This window comes from Botryllus schlosseri, chromosome 9 (assembly GCF_051294905.1).
Source record: "Botryllus schlosseri isolate E-star chromosome 9, Bs_hap1, whole genome shotgun sequence".
Taxonomy (NCBI): Eukaryota; Metazoa; Chordata; class Ascidiacea; order Stolidobranchia; family Styelidae; genus Botryllus; species Botryllus schlosseri.
The window spans coordinates 19,710,716-19,730,363 of NC_137244.1; the positions used below are offsets into that span (position 1 = coordinate 19,710,716).

A 19,648-nucleotide genomic window follows, 5' to 3' on the forward strand; every position below is an offset into this window, starting at 1 on the left:
GTGCAGTGTACGTACAGTGTCGTACACATTGCATACCTTTTCTGGTAGCTGATCGAAATATTTCTTACGTTTGAGTTTATATATTTGGCACCCCAGCTACTGTGGCTATACCTGGCACGGCACGACCCGCGTTCATGTGCTCATATCGTTTGTTTCGACAGCGCAAATAGTTCGAACAACTTCGCTGTACAGTGTACATTGTCGGTGCGAAAGAACAGAAGATGAACTTTCCCTATCCTTTTATTTTTCAAAGTTGATCCGGAGCAGGTGACAAGGTTTTCACTTATCGCCTAATTCACGGTCTGTGACGACCAAGCCGCGAGATGTCTTATCTCGTGGGTGGCAGAAGATTTAGGAGGACATCTATCAAAACATAGGCGGATACTTTCGATAGGGAAATCACAGAAATTAGAGTCCATTACCATGCGTTTGGTAACCGAATAGGGTTCTCGAGAAATCTTAAAATTGGAGTCAAATTGTAATGACAGTTGGGTACGGGCTTAGCGAGTGAACAACCCTCACAAATCGGATTGAGGGCTATTATGAACGCCGGATAACGTGCTGGGTCGTCACGAATAAGGCCATGGGTTATGTTCTATCCCCTATTAAATCTTTTAGGGTCTTCGTCGAGTGGGATTATACGGTAGGGTTAGTTACGTTCCATCACGAGAATACGACAGAAAATTCACTCTTTTGAGAACACAAGATGCCATCAATAAGTAAATTAAAATTCCGCCGCGGATCCCAACGCAAACAATACGACAAAACTAAGCAATGTCGTGTTCCTGAAACCGACGAACGCTGTAATCTCGATCTTGTATCGTACTTGCACTGTGTCATACTTTGCATTCCGTCTGAACTCGTTGCACTGTTCATGTGCAAAAACGAATACCTTTGCTCAGTCGACAAAGAAAGTCGGTATTCTACGGCGACAAGAATTACAAATGCAAGCCACGATGCAGGCCTATTATAAACTCAAATTATGATGCTATGAGACAACTGCTATTCACGCTGCTATTCCTTTGATGAACATACATGTTTATTGTTTACGTATGAAATAATACATGATTTGGCACGACGAATCAATCTGCGTGCTTGGCAATCGCAAAGAAAGGGTGACACGCGGGCAATGTGTCGTTGTTCGTGACATGATCGATTGATCATTGATGACGATATAGGTTAGAACATCAGGGTGAGGGGCGCTAAAGCCCTCTTATGATTTACAATATTGTTTTAATATTTTAGCTCACTGGGTGGAATGTCAACAAAATGGCATACGAGGAAGGGCTCTATCTTCATCCTGAACTAATCAGTATTCACGTTGCATACGACAGCCACATCGAAGACGTTACATTCGCTGCAAATTTAGCACCATTTCACATAGTTACAACACAAGGGTTATTTTTAACGGATGTGTTCTAGTGCGCCCGGAGCGGGCAGCAGAGTTGCCCCAAATCTTCGATATTGATGTAAATAACTCGACCACGTTTATCGATGTCGGCTGTTTTGTTAGAGAAAGGCTTACAGCTAATCCCTGAAGAGGTGGCGAAAACCGTAACAACATTACAGGTGACTGCTTGTTTAACTCCTCATTTGTCCCTTCTGTGATCACAGCGCATGCTTCATCGCTTGTCACAGGTTACTTCACTTCGATTACCTTACGCCCAAAGGGAGGATGAACTGAACGTATCGGAAGGCATACACTGATCTTATCAAGGCCCTCCACTGACAGCCCTGTCGTGGATTGTAGCAATATTGCTACGCGTTTCATCGACGAAATACCGGTCACAGTGCACCAAACGGGAATGTCGTCGGTGCTGCATCAGTAAGTCGTTTTTAAGGATATTGACGTCAGCTCGGTATGGCCTAGGCGTGAGATCAGCTAGCTAACATATATTTGTATCTATTCCAGCGCAAATTACAGTTTTAGCTATTGAGAATCAAGGACGATATCACTTCACATACCGCGTTCTAAGCAAGCCCTGTGTTGCTTCTCTGTTCATTCTTTAAGGGCGCGCTCGGTTACTTATGTGCTCCAAAGTCTCAACTATAAAGTTTACATCTCACAATTGGATGGTTTCGGTTTGGACAGTATTTATAATCAGGCTAGGTCACACACCGTACAATTATATTATGACATCAAAGTTCCGTGTATCATCACGAAATAACGTGTAACCATAAAAGTATGTTGAATTCAATAGAACCTGATAGTATAGTATTCTAATCTAATCAACAATACATAGCGTTTAAGGCAAAGAAGAGTTTGGTTGCTGAGATATTCGATTGAAGCCACTAACAATTCGATCTTTCAGCCCACTGGTTTCATCCTATTTTGTGCTATTTCCAGCTTGTATATGTATATACTCTTGACAGAAAAATCATTGATGGTGATAACCAATGGATAGGCTACCTACAATTGATTGACAAATTTGATCTGGTTCAGATAAGGGATGCATTCATCCTGCATGCACGGTACAATTGTACATGAAAGTATACATTTAATTGATTTGGTTGATGTGGTGCATCGATTATGTTGTTCATGGTGTTTGTCGACTACTATGGTCATTTACAGCAGGTCAATTTTCTTCAGTTTTTTTCGTAGATGCCGACTTGTAGCACGATTATGCTCGACAGACGCAGCACCCACATCGTAACAATGCATATGCGACATGACTCAAAGCTTGCTGACAAATTCGTCCATTATTGTAAAAGTATAGTTTAGAATAGATTCATTGCACACAAGAGATGCTTGTCTGCGTTTGCAGGTATAATAGTTCAATATTCAAACATGTTGATAGCTGTTGAGTTGATACATGGTAGCTGTTCGCCGTCACACGGGCGGTGCGGGTAACAGTAGCTACGTGATTATCAAGCCTGCATCACGTGGCGGGCCCGCATTTTCAGATTATCGGATCAGACCCTACCGATGAGAGAAAAACCTGTGATGCCATTGTCTGATACTTGTACCGTTCGTTGGCCACTTGAAACGTAAAAAGCACTTCTTCATGCTGCGCTCTCGTAGTGCTAAGATGATGCATTGGGGCCGCTGGATATGAATGAAATGGTATCTCTCGGTTGAATGTGTCGGGATATGAAAATAAGCTCTGGTCGCGAAACCACTCAATCGCCTCAGTTGATACGAGCCGTGATTGATATCTCTACAAAACGTGTATATTTTGGAATGCATATAGGCATACCTCCAACGTAGCATTTTCCTACATCAGGCGCGTAGGGTAAATGATTGTGAAAATGCTGGAATAGTGGCTTTAGGTTATTCGTCTTGTCCTAGTCAAATCAGGTTTAGTAGGCTTTTTATGTCACAGGCAGGTCGCTTGAGATCTCGAAGTTATTTTATAGATAGCCCCGACGATAACTGCATTTGATAGCACAGAGTTATCGAAAATGCCGTAAAGTAGGGTGATGAATCGTGCACAACCATCTCACTATTATCGTACTGATATTTTCTTATATCTTTACGACGAACACTGGTTGACCGGCGCTCGACGTAAGATTCATTATTCGCTGACTTTTGTTACGGTACATTCTGCGATTTCCAGCGCGCGTAACAGCGGCAAAGGTAGCTAACTTGACGATCGCGACGTCGGCCATTTTTGAATTCTCGAAACTTGCAAATATTATTATTACTCGCGGAAATTTTAATTGCCGTGATTGCACTGCGGATAAACATCGAGCTACCGTCCGCGATAAAAGGACGTAATTGATGCTTTAGGATTTAGGTCCCTTATAATTGTCCGTAAATCACCGTGCCTTTGAAGCGACCAACACTTGAGCCTTAATGCGTCCAGTGAGAAATGTCGTTGAATGTCACTGTGTGTATCTTGCTGCTTGATCGTTTGCAAAAGATTGATAGCTTAATTGGGACGTTGGGTTCGTCGATGGATACGGGAAGGCGAATGACATTAATCATAAGCGGTCCTTGAAGTCCGATCTGTGTCTCTATGTCAGTCGCATTATGTACGGTATGCGGAAGTTCTTAACTATTTTGTGTAAATGCGCCAACTCCACTGATATCTCATTGTCTTTTTTTTTATATTGCGTAAATTATGGTGTACTTAAAGCACTAATGTGCTCGTACTATCTATTCGATTTATGCGAAAATATCATGGGCTGGCCTATTACAAGGTTATTTGAATAATGCGTGTATAGCGTAAAGCTATTAATACTGTATCGGTGCCTACTGTCATTTCTCGACTCACATTTTATGGTGAATATATTTGTTCTGTCGTGCTTTAATTATATTCGAGAACTCTATCAGCGATTACAGTTGAGAGATGTAACATTTTGGTGAGAAAATGAGTTGTGCAAATCCTAATCCCATGAAGGATTTTCGGCACCGGTGCTTCTGATTTCACATATTGATGTTTAATATAATATATCGCCCAACTGTGAATATTTTCATACGGAATACGCGATGTATTGTGATCCGCGCAGCCATAAACCCTTGTACTCGCCTCGAATCGCATTATCAGTCATTCCGAGACCGTGCATAATGACCTTTTCTGTTACGGATGAGATATGTATTTGTGTCAATATCGATATCGGGTTGTATATTGTGACAGACCAACGCTGGGGCATCCTCGCCGTCTCGCGACAATTAATGGCAGATGGGGCGTTGGTTAGCGGTAGCACGTTAAGGTCATTTCGGAGCATCGGATACACAGCGTTTTACTTACGCAAAACCAGTTTTAACTGTTGGTGCTGGTTGGTATCTTGGAGTTTACTGGTTGCAGGCACTTTCGAAATATGTGATTTTGTTTCCGCTTTATTTGTCGCTATTTGTAGCAGTTGGCAATATTATTCCAAGACAAGGTATATACGGCAGTGAAAAGCATAATCGATAACACTCATGATGTATAGATGACAATATTATACCAAAAAGTCGCAATATTCGATCCCTTAATTTATCATTGCGAAAATCCGATTCGCGCTGCAATTATTATTTGTGCTATCGACCCGGTATTTGTAAATTGGACCGAGTAGTGTCGACAAATAAAAGTGTCGACAAATAACGGTATAAACATTGCTTGTGGCAGGTTATAAATTGAGTCAATAGTACTTGTCCTGCGTCGTGTCAACACCGAAGCGAAGACGACAAGGAAAGAGAATTCGGGAAGAGGTAAATAAGTATTATACATTTGCATTTCCGTGCTCATGTCATCTCCCAATCGCAACAAAAGATAGAAGAATATATATAGTAGATGCACGTTTTAAATTATGCCCAACAGTTTAAAGATAATTTCTAAACTTTTTTTGTGATCGACGCTGATCCGCGAAGCGATGGGAATCTCTGTCATTTCCGCCGCGGAAAAGTTGCGATTACACGAATTTGTATACACCTCTACCGCTTTATCGGAATATCGAAATGTACGCTTATACTATGTTTCTTTAAATTCCACGCCAAGGCAAATCTGATAGGTCACCCATTTAGACAATTGAGTCGTAAACTTCGTCCCGGGCGATGAATAAATTATATTATTCTTTCCGTTCTGTCGCATTAATTATTATTGCATGTTACTGATTTCGGGAGATTGTATTTCCCGCTAAAGTTTGGAATACAGAACGAATCGCGGAAGATTTAATCAATGGAATCAATAATGCATTTCAGTGGTGCCTGCGAATTACCCGCTCGGAATATAATTGATACAGAAGGGATGATTATTTTTACTGAGATGGATCTCTGTTGGGATAGCGGCGGAAATTTTCAGAAATGATTGTGCTCGTGATTACAGTGTGATGTCACATCTTCGTTGTCCAATAAGTGTTCTGAGGAAGAAAAATAAAATCGTCATTGTCAACATGCGGGGGTTCGATGCAATTTCATGAATATATTTGTAAAATCCAAATATCCTGGGGTGAATATATTATCTGTTTACCGACGGGGAGAAACTATTTGTTTCTAAAAATAATATCCCTAGCTAAGTTGAATCATATATACGTTCGTCCAACTGGAAATATGCCATACGAATACCTACATATGTTTCAAAAATCTCTACGCAATAAATCTGTTCGTTATATACATTCATCCTTAATCTTAGATAATTCCATAAAGCTACTACTATACCGCAGCATTTGACCATATCTGGTCGGTTGATTATATAGAACACACAGAGTACTAAAATAATAAGTCATTCTGCATAAATATAAATATAAACCGTACAATTTGAATTCCGTTCATCTGAAGTTTTTTTTTTGTGATTCTAGATTTTAGTTATTTTCCTTTACATGTAGTTTTCAAGTTCAATCTAAAAATGTAAGGTTCTTGAGCATTCGCGCCGAACTCTTTTAGTTCGAATTTCACGGGTATTGTATGAGGCGAACTTTCAAAAATGATAATTTGAGAAAATTATCGGTGAGATAAACCTTATCATTCGCCGTTTATCAGCAAAGCTTTTCAACTTGAACTAGCATTGCTTCTGGATATGTTTTTTGGGTATCGGTAAATCGCACATAAAAGGAAAAGTGCCCTTAGCCTTTTGTTTATAACCGGCCATCGTGCTGTTGTCGGTTAAGGCTCGTTTAGGCTATAAACAGAAATTTATCATACCGCCCCACGTCTCATGCCGAAAATTCGTTTCATCTCAAGCGACGACAGGCTTAGAATGGATGCCTCTAAATCACTTTGGCCTTCTCCGCTATCATTACTCTTCATAAACCAGTGACTTTTTAGCTTCACGGTACGGCTAATCCGGACAGATAATGGGGTCTTGAGGGGTAATCACCACTGAACAAAATCAACAGTAATCAACCGTCGTTGGGCCTTGCTCGTTTATGCTTTTCAGAAAGATGCCCCTAATGCTATTTCATCACTCCAGGAATTTCACAGTTCAATAATCTAAACGAAATTATTTTTCTCCCCGCCAGCATGTTTCTAAGGACTTACTGTTGGTATTAGATCGACGTATCTTACAAAATGACTGGCTTTCTTTTTGGGCGACGGGACATTTTACTTATTTTAACGGCGGATTAGCAGAATACTTCTGCGATAAGCAAGATTGAAACTGTTTGCGTCCGAAAACACTCTGGCGATAAATCACCGTCGGGGACATTACGTTGACGAATATTTAATTCGATTATGTCCCATAAGCCCCAAAAGAACTTTTACTGACGCATATTTTTGGTTGCAACATCTCATGATATTATTGTCACTTGCGCCGTGAAAGGAATGGTGTGGCCCGGCGATGGCCTGATTGAAGGCTTCATGCGGCCAGCGTATATTTGTTATCATTTGGAATCTCGCTGATTAATGGAAATGTTCACTATAATAATTAGTATTATTTATATTCATCCCAAGCAGAAATGCTCACTATCAAGTAGAAATGGAGTTTTTAGGGTCACCACTATCACGATATAACGATTGGGCGATGGGTGGCTTTTTTAATATCGCAATCTCATTCGGTACTTAAACGCTTTTTAGTAGAGGGTAGGGGTAGACAAAATACATGTTACGCGGGAAATACACATAGCAGCAATCCTCGAATACCGTTCATGTCCCTATTTGTATGTAGATAACAAACCTGCGTCGGTTAGTTATATATATAATTACACCTTCTTGACGTATAGTCGTGACATCACAATATACAGGGCATCACGCATAAGGAATATAGTACGACAAATGGTGACTATCGTCTTGTAGAGGGAATTTAAGGGTACTTGCAGTGCGCTGGTCAGATGATAATTTCCATTTTCGGATTCAGGTGCTTTCGTTCAAGACCACTTTTACTATATTTAGCGCTCGGGTCGCCAACTATAACTGAAACGAGCATGAGCATGAGCATATCCGTTTATGAAGCCACCGAAATTGCTAGCCGTAGCTGGTTGGGCAAATGCGCAGTCACGTATTTCGCATCCAACCGTAGATTTGTTAAAATGTATAATTTTCCCGTCGCAAGCACTTTTGGTGGCGTCACAATATCGATCCTCAGATATAGAGTACAACAAATTCCCTTCTCCGATTGCGTATGCCAACGAGCCTAGAGCGTTCATGGCCGATTATTTTTCACTCTCCCCTTGATTCGGAAAATTTCGTGCATCCGTTAAAACTGATAGTCGACGGAAGTTACGCGCGGTACTGGTGAAGGCTTGCGTTAGCGCGCTTCAGAAACTCAATTGTCATTAGGATGCTGTACGAAACAAACACAATTGAAACTCACAACCTCGACCCCGGCCATGATCCTCAAGTCATGTTTCGTTATAACTCATGCCGAGCGCCGATAAGTTTTGTGAGAGGAATTGCGAAGCGTGGAGAATCCTCAGTCGATAGCATCTCACCAGGTGTCATATGAACGGCGTTCCGTCAACAGCTCCGAGGTTGAAAGGCGGTGGCGAAATCGAAGATAGCCCGCACGTAAATCGATCTTGTAGCGCATTGTTTGGATAGGACCGTGGCGTTCAACTGACGGGGGGATGACACAAGTTTCGCTGCATGGCTTTTGGAAACCTAGCGACGTCGACGAATTACCCCAAAAGTGCATTGCAGATTGCAGAAGCGTCCTAAAACGCCTCCTTTCTGTAACTCATCTGGCGAACCGCGCGGTGCATTCTCCGTTGATTGATTTCAAACGCAGAAATCCAACGCGGTGTCGTGTTACCATTTAACGGGACTCAGATTTTGATATATTGTCCCTGCGAAAAGGTTTCTGGCCAATGTCTGTCATTTGAACATCTCGTAGGATTGGTCCCGAAAGCGACAAATTCTGTGAAAGCGTTAATCGCGTTAAGCCTGCAGGAAACCCTAAAACAATGTTTAAGTTCAAACAGAGAATATCGAATACGCCGATAGATATTAACCAGCCCAAGGACGGCTATACTGTTACAGGAAAGTCATCTTTATGGTCAACCAGAAGTTTAGAAGTAAGTGGTAAGTAGTACCTATTTCAATAACCGCATTCGTACAATATACCATTTTATTGGGAAATTTCACGTATGAAGCAGTACTGTTAATTATTGAAAATATATTTCACTATGGTATATATTGAACACTTATGAAAGACGCCTTAACCTTAAAATCAATCTATGATATGTCTTCGTATGTTATCGCGTCTTTGATAATGCAATTCAGCTTTGTTATTCTGTCAAAGTCACGTAAAAATTAGAGTTAAAGAAAACGTAAATTTAATGCGGGCGCCACTAAATCTACTTTCATTTTGGACAGAATCATTCATATATCATTAGCATGTATCTATAATTCTATATATTGCCAGAAATACAGTCACGGCTCAGACAGATGACATAATTCCACGTGGTAGAAATGGGGCTTTGGATGGTACGCAGCAGAATCCACATTTGCAACCAAAACCTTTCTTCATGTTGGAACACGAGTGACTTCCTCAGAAAGTAAACAAGGGGAAGACGATGTGCCTCGGAATATAATTATATTGTATAGAATATGTATTTTCATTAATCGATTTAGTAACCCCTCAACTGGTTAATTATTTGCTGTTGTAAGACCCATCATCCTCGCCGAGCACGTAAACAGGCGTATTCGATGCATCTCTGAAAATTTAAATTAAAAATTTTACGTCAGATCACATCGTTATATCTATTAATTTACTAATGTCAAGGCCGTGAAATTGAGATATCGCACCAGATAACTTCCAAATTGTCATGACTTCGACAGCGATGGAAGAGACTTGTCAAGAATCCCACAACATTTCTCACACCGGCCAGGCAATAAAACACGTTTATTTATATTACTTGGATTGTTGCTGTTTCACAGGGCACGGTACATGAAATGCCGCGCCGTCCGTTTGCATAATTGAAGACCGAACATAATTGTTTTAATCGGAAATAATATTTGTATTGTCCACCCACGCAAACTTCACACCATCACTGTCACTGTACAAGCATGCGCAATGAACGACATGAGTAGAAAATATGTGTAAGGACTGAATAATTCATCGGTCCGGATGAGATCACAACAGAAGCAATTCGCGGAAAGAGCTACCTGCGAAATTTCTCCAAGAAAAAATACGTTCGTGCCCTGGCAAAGCTTTATATTCCACGTTTCATAACTATATTATTTATGTCGCTTTCTGTCATGAGTATAATGACTTGTGGATATCTGTTAAACCGGTCCTAATGTAGTAGAAAATCACTTTCAAATGGCTTATACCTTTTTTTCAGGTTGGTATAGTCCTTCGATTTTATAAAATTATAATAATTTTCACTGGTGTCCAGTCATTGCTTTATATGAGACTACTCGGGAGTTCGGCGGCCTGGATTTTTACTCCATTTCATGATTTGTAAGCTTTCGGCATGATGTTATTCATGCAAGATGGATTTGAGATGAAGACCATGCTTTGACGGAGGTTATCTCTAGTCGCAGAGATTTCAACTCCCAGCAGTGATGGGTTGGAAAATCGTTGGTAAATCCGTGCTTGTGCGTGATCGACTTGCGTCAAATCGTCTCGATTGAACTGGCCTACATGACAATTTCAATGCAAATCCATCGGATAATATTCAAACAACTGCATAGTTATAGGAGATGTGTTGGCATCGGAAATCAAAGAAGAACTCGCGTTGATAGAGTCGCGAATGGTAGACTCGCGCAGCTATGCTTTTTAACATGAACGCTAACCGTTGCTGCCGTACCCAATGAAAAAAAAATCGATAATAATCCCAATTTGCCCGTCATTGTTGTCTTGTTTAACTTCGTAAATTTTATCAGGACAGCGGCGTAATTGCGCACCTTTGTAAGTAGAAGTAGAACCGTGCATCGTAACTATAATCTATCTAAGTAGTGAAATTAGCGTTTTGCGACAATGCATAAGTGTTACTTGTTATGTATATCAAGGTGATTTCTACCATTGCAGATCGTCAACGCATGGCTAGTTTTACATACTTGTTACTGATATCAATTATCACTGTAAGTAGTTATTACCGTGTCGTTATTGAGTCTCTAAAACGTCAATTACAATACGAGCATGACGTAAATGGGCGACGCTCTGCAGCGGACACCTGAGAAAAAGTGCAATTCGACAGATATGTATTGCTTGTAAACATACCATTATTTCGTATGGGAGTAGCGCGCGCGATGACACTCGAAATCAAAACTGACAATTGAGATTCTCCATAATGTCGCCGGTACGAGCTACATTGTCCTAAAACCATCACCACAATATCGTTGATCATATTATCGCGCATGGTAGCATATTTTCCATTCCAGACCGCCGTAAAATGCAACATGTCTTCCTATAGTCATTTATTGATGTCTGCAACACGTTGTTTTCCAGCGATAAAGGAGCTTTAATTCATAATATTAATCAATTAGCTTGTTCTGGAAACTCCTAGCAAGATGTGTTTTGATTCGAGAGACACGATCCAGACAAATCATTTTCGTATATGGCATGAAGGGCCGTTGACAATAAATCACCATTTCAATTTCTCGATGGCTTTCGCGGAGCTGAATTTTCAGATTGCCAATTTTCCATCAAGATTTTTCGACATCCCGAATGATAGCACAGCTCAAATTAAGTATGGAAAGTGGTTTGGTAGGAAAATATCGAAAATGGGTTCGCATGAAACTTCTAAACCGATGTGCCGCCGAGTATAAGGAAATAAGGGACCGGGAATTACTAGTTTTAGCAATTTCTTGTTTTATATCTACTTATTTATTCGACACTTTTACATTATTGATATCGCTTTGAAGTGTAGTTGACTAAGCCTACAATTTATTGCGGTGTCTTGCGACGTAAAGCGTCATTATGGAAGCGAAAGCTTCCTCCAATTATATCGCAAACGGAAATGAACTCTAACGGAGTCCGTAAATTTGCGAGATAGAAATGTCAGAAGTTCGTTGAAACGTTAACTCCATGGCGATTGTCCATTCCGCGTTATTTGCGGTGAAAATGATAGAGTTTCTGGTTCCCTGTACCTGCAGGTTTACACCGGCATCATATCGCTCTTTTCTACTACCTAAATTTCTAAACAAAATTATGCAAATGTAAAAAATTCGTAAACTGGTTAATTAAAGACAGGACCGCTTGGAATAATACCACACGAACACGGTATGTTCCGATGGCGTCTTAAGCATAGGGCTGTATTGACGACACCATGAACAGGTGACCCTGTTGACTGATATTAACCGCTTTTGTGTGCTACCCGTTTGACCACGAATCAAAACACTATCGATTAAATCCATAGTTATCTGAAGCTATGTTTCACAATAAATTACGGAAGCTCCGAACCTACATTCCAAATATACGAATAGATAGCTACCTACAAATTAGCGCTGTATAATCACATGAATATCAAAATTAACATGCCAATTGCCATCATCGTTGGTGAATTCACCCCGAATTTAGACTCAGCAATATTCTGTCGCGATCTTAGTTAGTAGACCAACCCCGTACCAGTTAAAACATGAACGAAATTGGTCGTTTTTGATTTCGTTTCCTGCTCGCACAGGCTCTTAATTAAGTAAATGATGAATTCCGGTGCGCAAATACTGCCTTTCATCTCCCGATTCCGCCAAATCAACCCCTTCATTAATTCGAAATCGCAGGAAAAGGTATACCGCGTCGCTAAGAGTATTGTGCTATTTCGGGTAGATGTAACACTTTGCGGGCCGTTCTGACTTGGGCAAGGAAGGTCATGAGCGAAAACAAACTTGCCCTCTTCAGAACGAGGAAAAGGTGTGAATAGGATGATCATTGGGCAATTAACGCATACCACGCCACTTATTGTGTCAGTATGGTACCGCTTAAAGCTTACCGAATTATCGTACTAATCGTGGACTAGGCATCCCGTCGGGCTAGTTCGCGAGCGCGTAATGAAAGGACCGAATCTCCGCGCCGTGTAATTACACTAAGAAACTGCCTAGTGACACGATTATAGCGACCAACCAATTAATGAAGAAGTGCTAATTTTTGACTTTGCACCAAAATATTGAGCAATTTTCCATCAATAGTGCAGGAAGTGCCCGGTTCCATTTAAAAAAAAAATCGTGAGATTTCGATAGATACCGTTGATTTCAGGAATGGGCCAGGTGTCAATAAATGCCAATTAGGGTTCCTACTTATGCGATCCGAAGCACACAGCCCGGTCTATTACCAAAGAGAAATCTCATGATTGATGCGAATTATTTTTTCGCGTTGCAGCGGCGCAAAATGGCGTCGTTTCTGTTCAGTTGTGAGAAAGCGAGTGACGTGATAGGATCTTCAACTGTAGCTTAGACTATACCGTCTATCTTAAACATATATTGTCTATATCCCGAGAGTGAGTAGGGACGTAATAACGTACGATATCAAGACTTACGAGGAAGTATACAAGCAGGCAGTCGTGAAAGGCTTTACACATTAAGTTTACTTATTTCATAATTTACCTTTGTTGTATGCATAATGTCACCAGCAGAATATTTACCATCCTAAATTTCGTTACAGGAACTAGGAAAAGGTGTCTAAGGGTTAGCAAATTGGAATGATGATTGCACAGCAATATCAGGTAGGCCTCGCCGAAACTACACACTTTAATACTGAAATATCGTAACCAACGTTAACTTTTCAGGACAATTTTATAACTTCTTGCCACCGCATGCCTCTACCGTCATCATATGCGGTTGCGGCAACATCGCCCGTGCATCAGAGCATGGTAACTCCCGCTCTCAGCGGATCTGTAACGGAAGAGGAGATTTCTTTTCACCCGGATCGGAGCAACAGCTCATCGCCGGAAGGCTCGGAGCCCGACCGGCCTTCGCAGTTAGTGTGGCATAAGCGCGACGAAGACAGCGCCAAGAATAGCGATGCGGGATCGGCATCTACGTCGGAAAAACCTCCCGATGAGACTTTGATTTTGAATAATGGAGTAGATGCGTCAAGATTATCGAGAGAGACAGGGTCAGGTCGGAGCAATTTCTTTGAACAAAACCAGCAGATACACTGTCGCAGACGTAAACGAAAGTCGCAAAATCCTTCCCGTGTCGCGGATAGTGATGACGAAACTGCGTCAGATGAATCTCCTCGTGAAGATTGTCACTTTTATAAAGAGGAATCGGAGGCGCTCAATACTGAATCAAGTGACGGAGGTGAACGCAATCCCAATGATGCAAAGGACGGTCGCAATCCGACGTATGAACTTACGCACTCTTGCGATATCCGGGAAAGTGTTTCGCCCGAAGAAACTGACGAAATATCATCGAGATTTGAGATGGAAAAGGATGAGAGGAAGCGTACGCGTATCGGGCAAGACACCGCAGCAGGAAAAAGAATACGACATCATTCTTGCGCAGACAGTGATCCGAATTTAATTATCGAGACGTTAAACTTGAAAGACATTGATTCATCAAAATATCAGGCGCAGCCGTTATCAGAAGGAAGTGCTACTCCCCACAACAAATCAAGCAAGCACGACTACGATGCGTCAAATAGGCGCGATAAAAGTGGCGAATTCGCGATGCCGCCTGTCCCTTTCAGATCCAACGTAAAAAGTCCCTTATCGCCGTCTTTTGCTTCCAACTCTTCAATATATTCATCGTCTCCAGATGACAAAATAAAGGCCCCGTTCTTTCCACATCACGTGATGGCGGGTTTATCGAAATCGCCGCCGGCAATGTCTCACAGTTTTCTGGGCACAGATTTGTGCGGGCGCGGCGCTGCGATTGGAGCTAATCCGCTGTTGCATTCGCCTACCCTGCCATCGTCGGCAGGTCATTTGTATTCGTCAATTGACTATACCTCCTTGCCGGGTGGCGAAATTCGAAGTGGAATATGGATCCCGACGCGATCAAGAAACTGTCACATTTGCGGGAAGGAATTCAAAAACGTATACAGGTGGGTGGGTTGAATAACTGAAATTACCTAATTCACCTAGGCTTTGAAATCAATAAACCATATAATCGAAGCAAATAGTCGACAGCAGTTATAGTCCAGTCATCGCCCAATTGGTGCGCACACAAGTAATAGGCCTATAGGCCTTGTATTACCACACTTTCGACCAGGGATTCCTAGCCTGGGGTACATGGACCGCTTGGTGGCCCGCGGACTAAATTTTAGGGGTTCAATCTACAACTACAAACCATAAAGCTACCAAATTTTCTGTATTTATAAGATCTGTTATACTGGGCGTGAGTCCGGTAGCTTTTTAGGCCATATGGCAATGAAGCCGTGATTAGAGAGCTGGGCGAAATTTCGCAATTAGACTATACTCCGGAGTCCGGACCTAGTTGATTAGTTCACAGAATTATCTCGGACTAGATCACGCAGCCACCACGCTAAAATGGTTAAGAACCCCTGCACTGCACGATTTCATGTCTGATCTGCAATCGAATAGAGTTTAGTATAAATTCTGCATTCCAGTGTCAAATTACACATCAAGAACGTCCATTTAAAGGAAATGTGGAAGTGTACGGTGTCCGGGTGCAATGCTACTTTCCCGTCCAAAAGAAGTCGGGATCGTCATAGCGCCAATTCCAATTTGCACAGGTGAGTCCGAGGACCTTGACGCATAAAATCCATAAGCTATATGTTGAGTAAGATACTTTAAACCTTAAGCCTAAATGAAACTAATTACGAGGAAGTGTCGAGGTCATGAAAATTTCTAAAGCTTATTAAAGCCTCCAAGCCCTGGGAAGTAAAATTCGACTTGCGGGGTAACCTGTTCTCATCCACCATTAAATTATTTTCGCCTGTAGTCATTTTACACTACTTGTAAAGTTATAATTTGATACATAACTTTTAGCCAAAGATTGTCAACCACAATCAGAATGACACACAGATTCGATTAAGATTCGATATCAGCACACGATGTACAAAAAGATCAATTGCAAATATTCCAAAACCTCCCAATTTAACTAAATATTTTTTGATATTAGTTTCATTTATCTCTAGCATTTTTATTTACTTGACAGCAAACTGCGTCTGCGAGGAATTTATGCCGACACGAGGATATGTGCCCAAACTGCAGACATGACGGAAATGTTGCGGGAAAGCTTTCTACCTTCTCTATTATCAATACCTCAGATTGAGAAATCACCGCGACCGCCAGACAAAGTCAACAGCGATGCGGCTACAAAGAAGAATCGGATTTCATCAGATTATAACCCCGAACGCACCCAAAAACGTGAAAACTCTGATACGAGCATGCCACGACAGGTAAATCATGACCATGTGGTAGTGAGTGATAGAGACCTCGAAAACGTCGACGAACGCGAATATCTCAGTAAACAGTCACCACATAAGGATACGCGGGACAGATCACCGCGAAAATCCGGCGAAAGAGACGGGCAAAATCGTCAACAACTTGGGAAAGACGCGAAAGAGGCTGGCGAAATGAAAGATCAAGAGAGGCTTTATTACAAGTTCTTGGCAGAAGCATTCAACGGAATTCGGGAAAGGCACGGAAACGACTCGCATCGCTCTGATAAACTGAATGGACTAGCAAATATGTCGGCAGTCGCACGAATGCCGTTTTTCAGTCCGACATTTCAGATGAACGCGGGAACTCCGCCGAAGATTCCATTTCCGCGGACATATTCAACTTTTTCCTCTCGAGAAGAGTTACCGTATCATAATTCGTTGGCGGGCAATCAAGGAAGCAAGTCTCCTATTCACGGCACTCCTGCCCAGTCCGATGCGCGTGAATGTGACAAACACGAAACACCCCACCGCTCAAGAAACAATCCGAATAAAGACGAGCTTCAAAAGATGGCGGACCACCGAGCCCATGCCAAGGTGGTCAAGAATGACAAACAATTGTCGCAAAATGACGGATCCAGCGACAAATCAAAGGCGTTGAAAGAGCATGATCTCAAGTATGATGACTTGGATCGTCCATTCACTTTTTCATCAATGCCACTACCGCTTGGGGTTCCTGGCGCCGAGCAAACTTCAAATCTCTTGCCCGGACTTATGAATTTGATGGGGAAATATCCATTTTACAACGAAGCCGTTGCCAATAGAAATGTCGAAATTGCAAGATATCTGCAGCCGGGAAATATTCTTTTTGATTATTTCCACAAACATCTTGCCAATTCTGCACTGATCCCCGATGTCTTGGGCAAAAGAAAGCAAGAGGATGAATTTATGAGTAGATCCTCTGAGAAAGTGCATGATATTGACTATAGAGGCCTCGCGAGAAGTCCCAAGCGAAGAAAATTGGATAACGAAAGCTCCTCAACCCGTCCGGATGCAGCAAATGACAAGAATGGAATACTTAAACCAAGACTCGTCGAAATATCTAGTCCAACTCACCAGGTTGCAACTGAGAACGAATTCGTTGAGCAACGTCGGAAGAGGCAAAATCCAGACAAAAATTCAGTTGGAAGATCATATGATGTATCTTACAAGTCGCAACGGGAAGGATCAAGATATCCAAAACCAGCCGTGTCCGAGGCCGTTTCTCAGGGGATCGAAATGCCATTCCACCCACTCTTCAATCGCTCGATGTTTCCGTCTTCACCACCAATGCCATTTGGTACAGCTAGTCATTTGAAGGCATTAAACCCGGCGAGTCAAATGACATTACAAGCTCCATCGCCAATCATGTCTTCTAATCCCTACCTTCCATCTCTGATGGGCGATCAAAACACGAGCTTCATGAATGCCACCCTAATGGCAGCAGCATTATCAAGGCAGAAAAATGCATTGCCTTTTCCCCCGACATCGTCCGCGCTGTACAATATAAATCCCTTTGCTTCGAACTTTTTCGCGCCTAAATTACAAAGCCCGGTCATGCAAGGCATAGAGCGACAGACCGTGACTAGTATTGCGTCGACGGAAGAAATGATGCGTGCTCTTGATGGAGTGACGGAAATGGACGATCCTACGCTGGGAATGGAGGGGAACACCTGGAAAACTGGTCCAGTGCAATGTAGCATCTGTAACAGAATGTACAGCAACAAAGGTACCTTGAGGGTACATTTCAAATCCGTCCATCTGCGCGAAATGCACCGCTGCACAGTACCCGGGTGTGATATGATGTTTACATCTGTCCGAAGTCGCAACCGTCACAGCCAGAATCCTAACTTACATCGAACTCTGCCATACCATCCCTAATCTAAAGGGTATATTTGTATCGGAATGTAGTAACGAATTGATATCAATGGAAACCGAAACCCTTTCTTCAAGCATATTTAACATACATAGGTTCAATATACTTCACTATGATATCAGCTATAATTGATTAAAGTGTTGACTGTTCCTGATACTCATAAGGGCACACACATTGTATTTATATTACACTAACCAAGTTCCATCTCGACATCAAATGCACCCGGATAAGCGTTTCAATGTTCTGCTCCATTGTGCTCCTGTATTAGATAGTTACCCGATCAGACAACAACTTGAACATGTCTGATGAAATGTTCGTCCGCGTCATAAACTGTTACCTTTTTAATGTGCTTGAACATAGTGTCACGAAACAATGATGCAAATTATCGTTTGATATCGATTATATTACCGAATAGCCTATACGTATACTGGGATAGCACAGTAGTCCCAATAATGATATTTGGGAGTAGCTAGGAAAAGTTGTGCATCTTGCATGAATTCTGATTTTTTATTGCTTTTCTTCCTATCATTATTACTTGTATTGACGATATATGACATTCCACTCTGTTTACCGTAACCGCAATCTAACTTTTGCTTAACTGTGTTCGTAAATTCATAAATAAATCGTGGCAAGACATATATATTGCACTCAATGATGTTACACGTAAATGCAAGCAGTCGACATCGCTTTAACGCGGACGTATAGACATCGCGAGATAGCACCTTGCAAACAATGTCTGACACGTGTCCGCCTGTCCAGAGAATGACTGGGGTGGGGATGGAATGGCCAAGTTTACATATATGTAGAATTGAAACGGCCACACTGAAGTTAAGAAAGAAGATGATCGTTTTGGCGTCAGCTCAGGAATTTTGGTAACTTGCTGAGCCGGACATCTTTCGCATCTGGCCAGGAATAACAATTAGAATATGATAGGGTTACCATATTCTGGAATCGGGAAAGGAGGACCCTTGCTCAAAATTTTCAAACCTAGAATACCGGAGGAAAATCCTGAAAAAATGGTAAATTTGATATGAGCTTGCTCGTCCTCATTCCCGGTTCAGTAAAGATTGAAAATCATCGTAAAGTGATATTCATCGCATTACCCAGTGGATATTCTTCAGACACCTCTTAGGCAGCCTGTGCTTGGCACGTGATTTGTAAATGTCAGTTAACTTGTGGATTATTATGATTCGTAACAATCATTTCGTGACATTGCTAACTGTCGAAGAATGTCGATCTGTATTGAACCCTACAACGTGAAATCTACCGCTGAAGCTAAATCTGTTGGTAGGAGAATTTACCTTATACCTGTTTTCGTTGACCCACGTAATGCTTCGTAATTTCAAAGAATTTCCAAACCTGTGGACTCGTTGAAATGATCTTGCGAATCATGGGATATAGGATTGTTTATAATCCTGGGTATAGCACGCACGTTGCTACCGTGTGGCGAAAGCCTGTGCCTGTGACCAAATGAAAATTAAAACGTTTTCTCCAGCATAAATGCCAGTTGAAAATCAAGATACATGATTACCAGGTTATTGCCCGCGTGATTTTATCAAGACTCGTGTTTTTACGATGATTTACGATCTATTTTAAAAGTAAATATATAGACTCGGGTGTTCATTGAGTAACGGACGATTTATAA

The 19,648-nt window shown here is 41.6% G+C and overlaps 1 protein-coding gene across 1 annotated transcript; it reads left to right on the top strand.

Annotated features, from left to right (window-relative positions):
* Positions 1-1,427: 1,427 nt before the first annotated feature.
* Positions 1,428-18,641, top strand: LOC145446199 (uncharacterized). The gene is made up of 7 exons (XM_080324436.1): positions 1,428-1,569; positions 1,639-1,825; positions 5,055-5,137; positions 13,401-13,461; positions 13,525-14,786; positions 15,312-15,437; positions 15,863-18,641. Exons 4-7 carry the CDS (start codon positions 13,438-13,440, stop codon positions 18,006-18,008), a joined length of 3,558 nt encoding a protein of 1,185 aa, XP_080180562.1. The 5' UTR covers positions 1,428-1,569; positions 1,639-1,825; positions 5,055-5,137; positions 13,401-13,437; the 3' UTR covers positions 18,009-18,641.
* Positions 18,642-19,648: the final 1,007 nt, after the last annotated feature.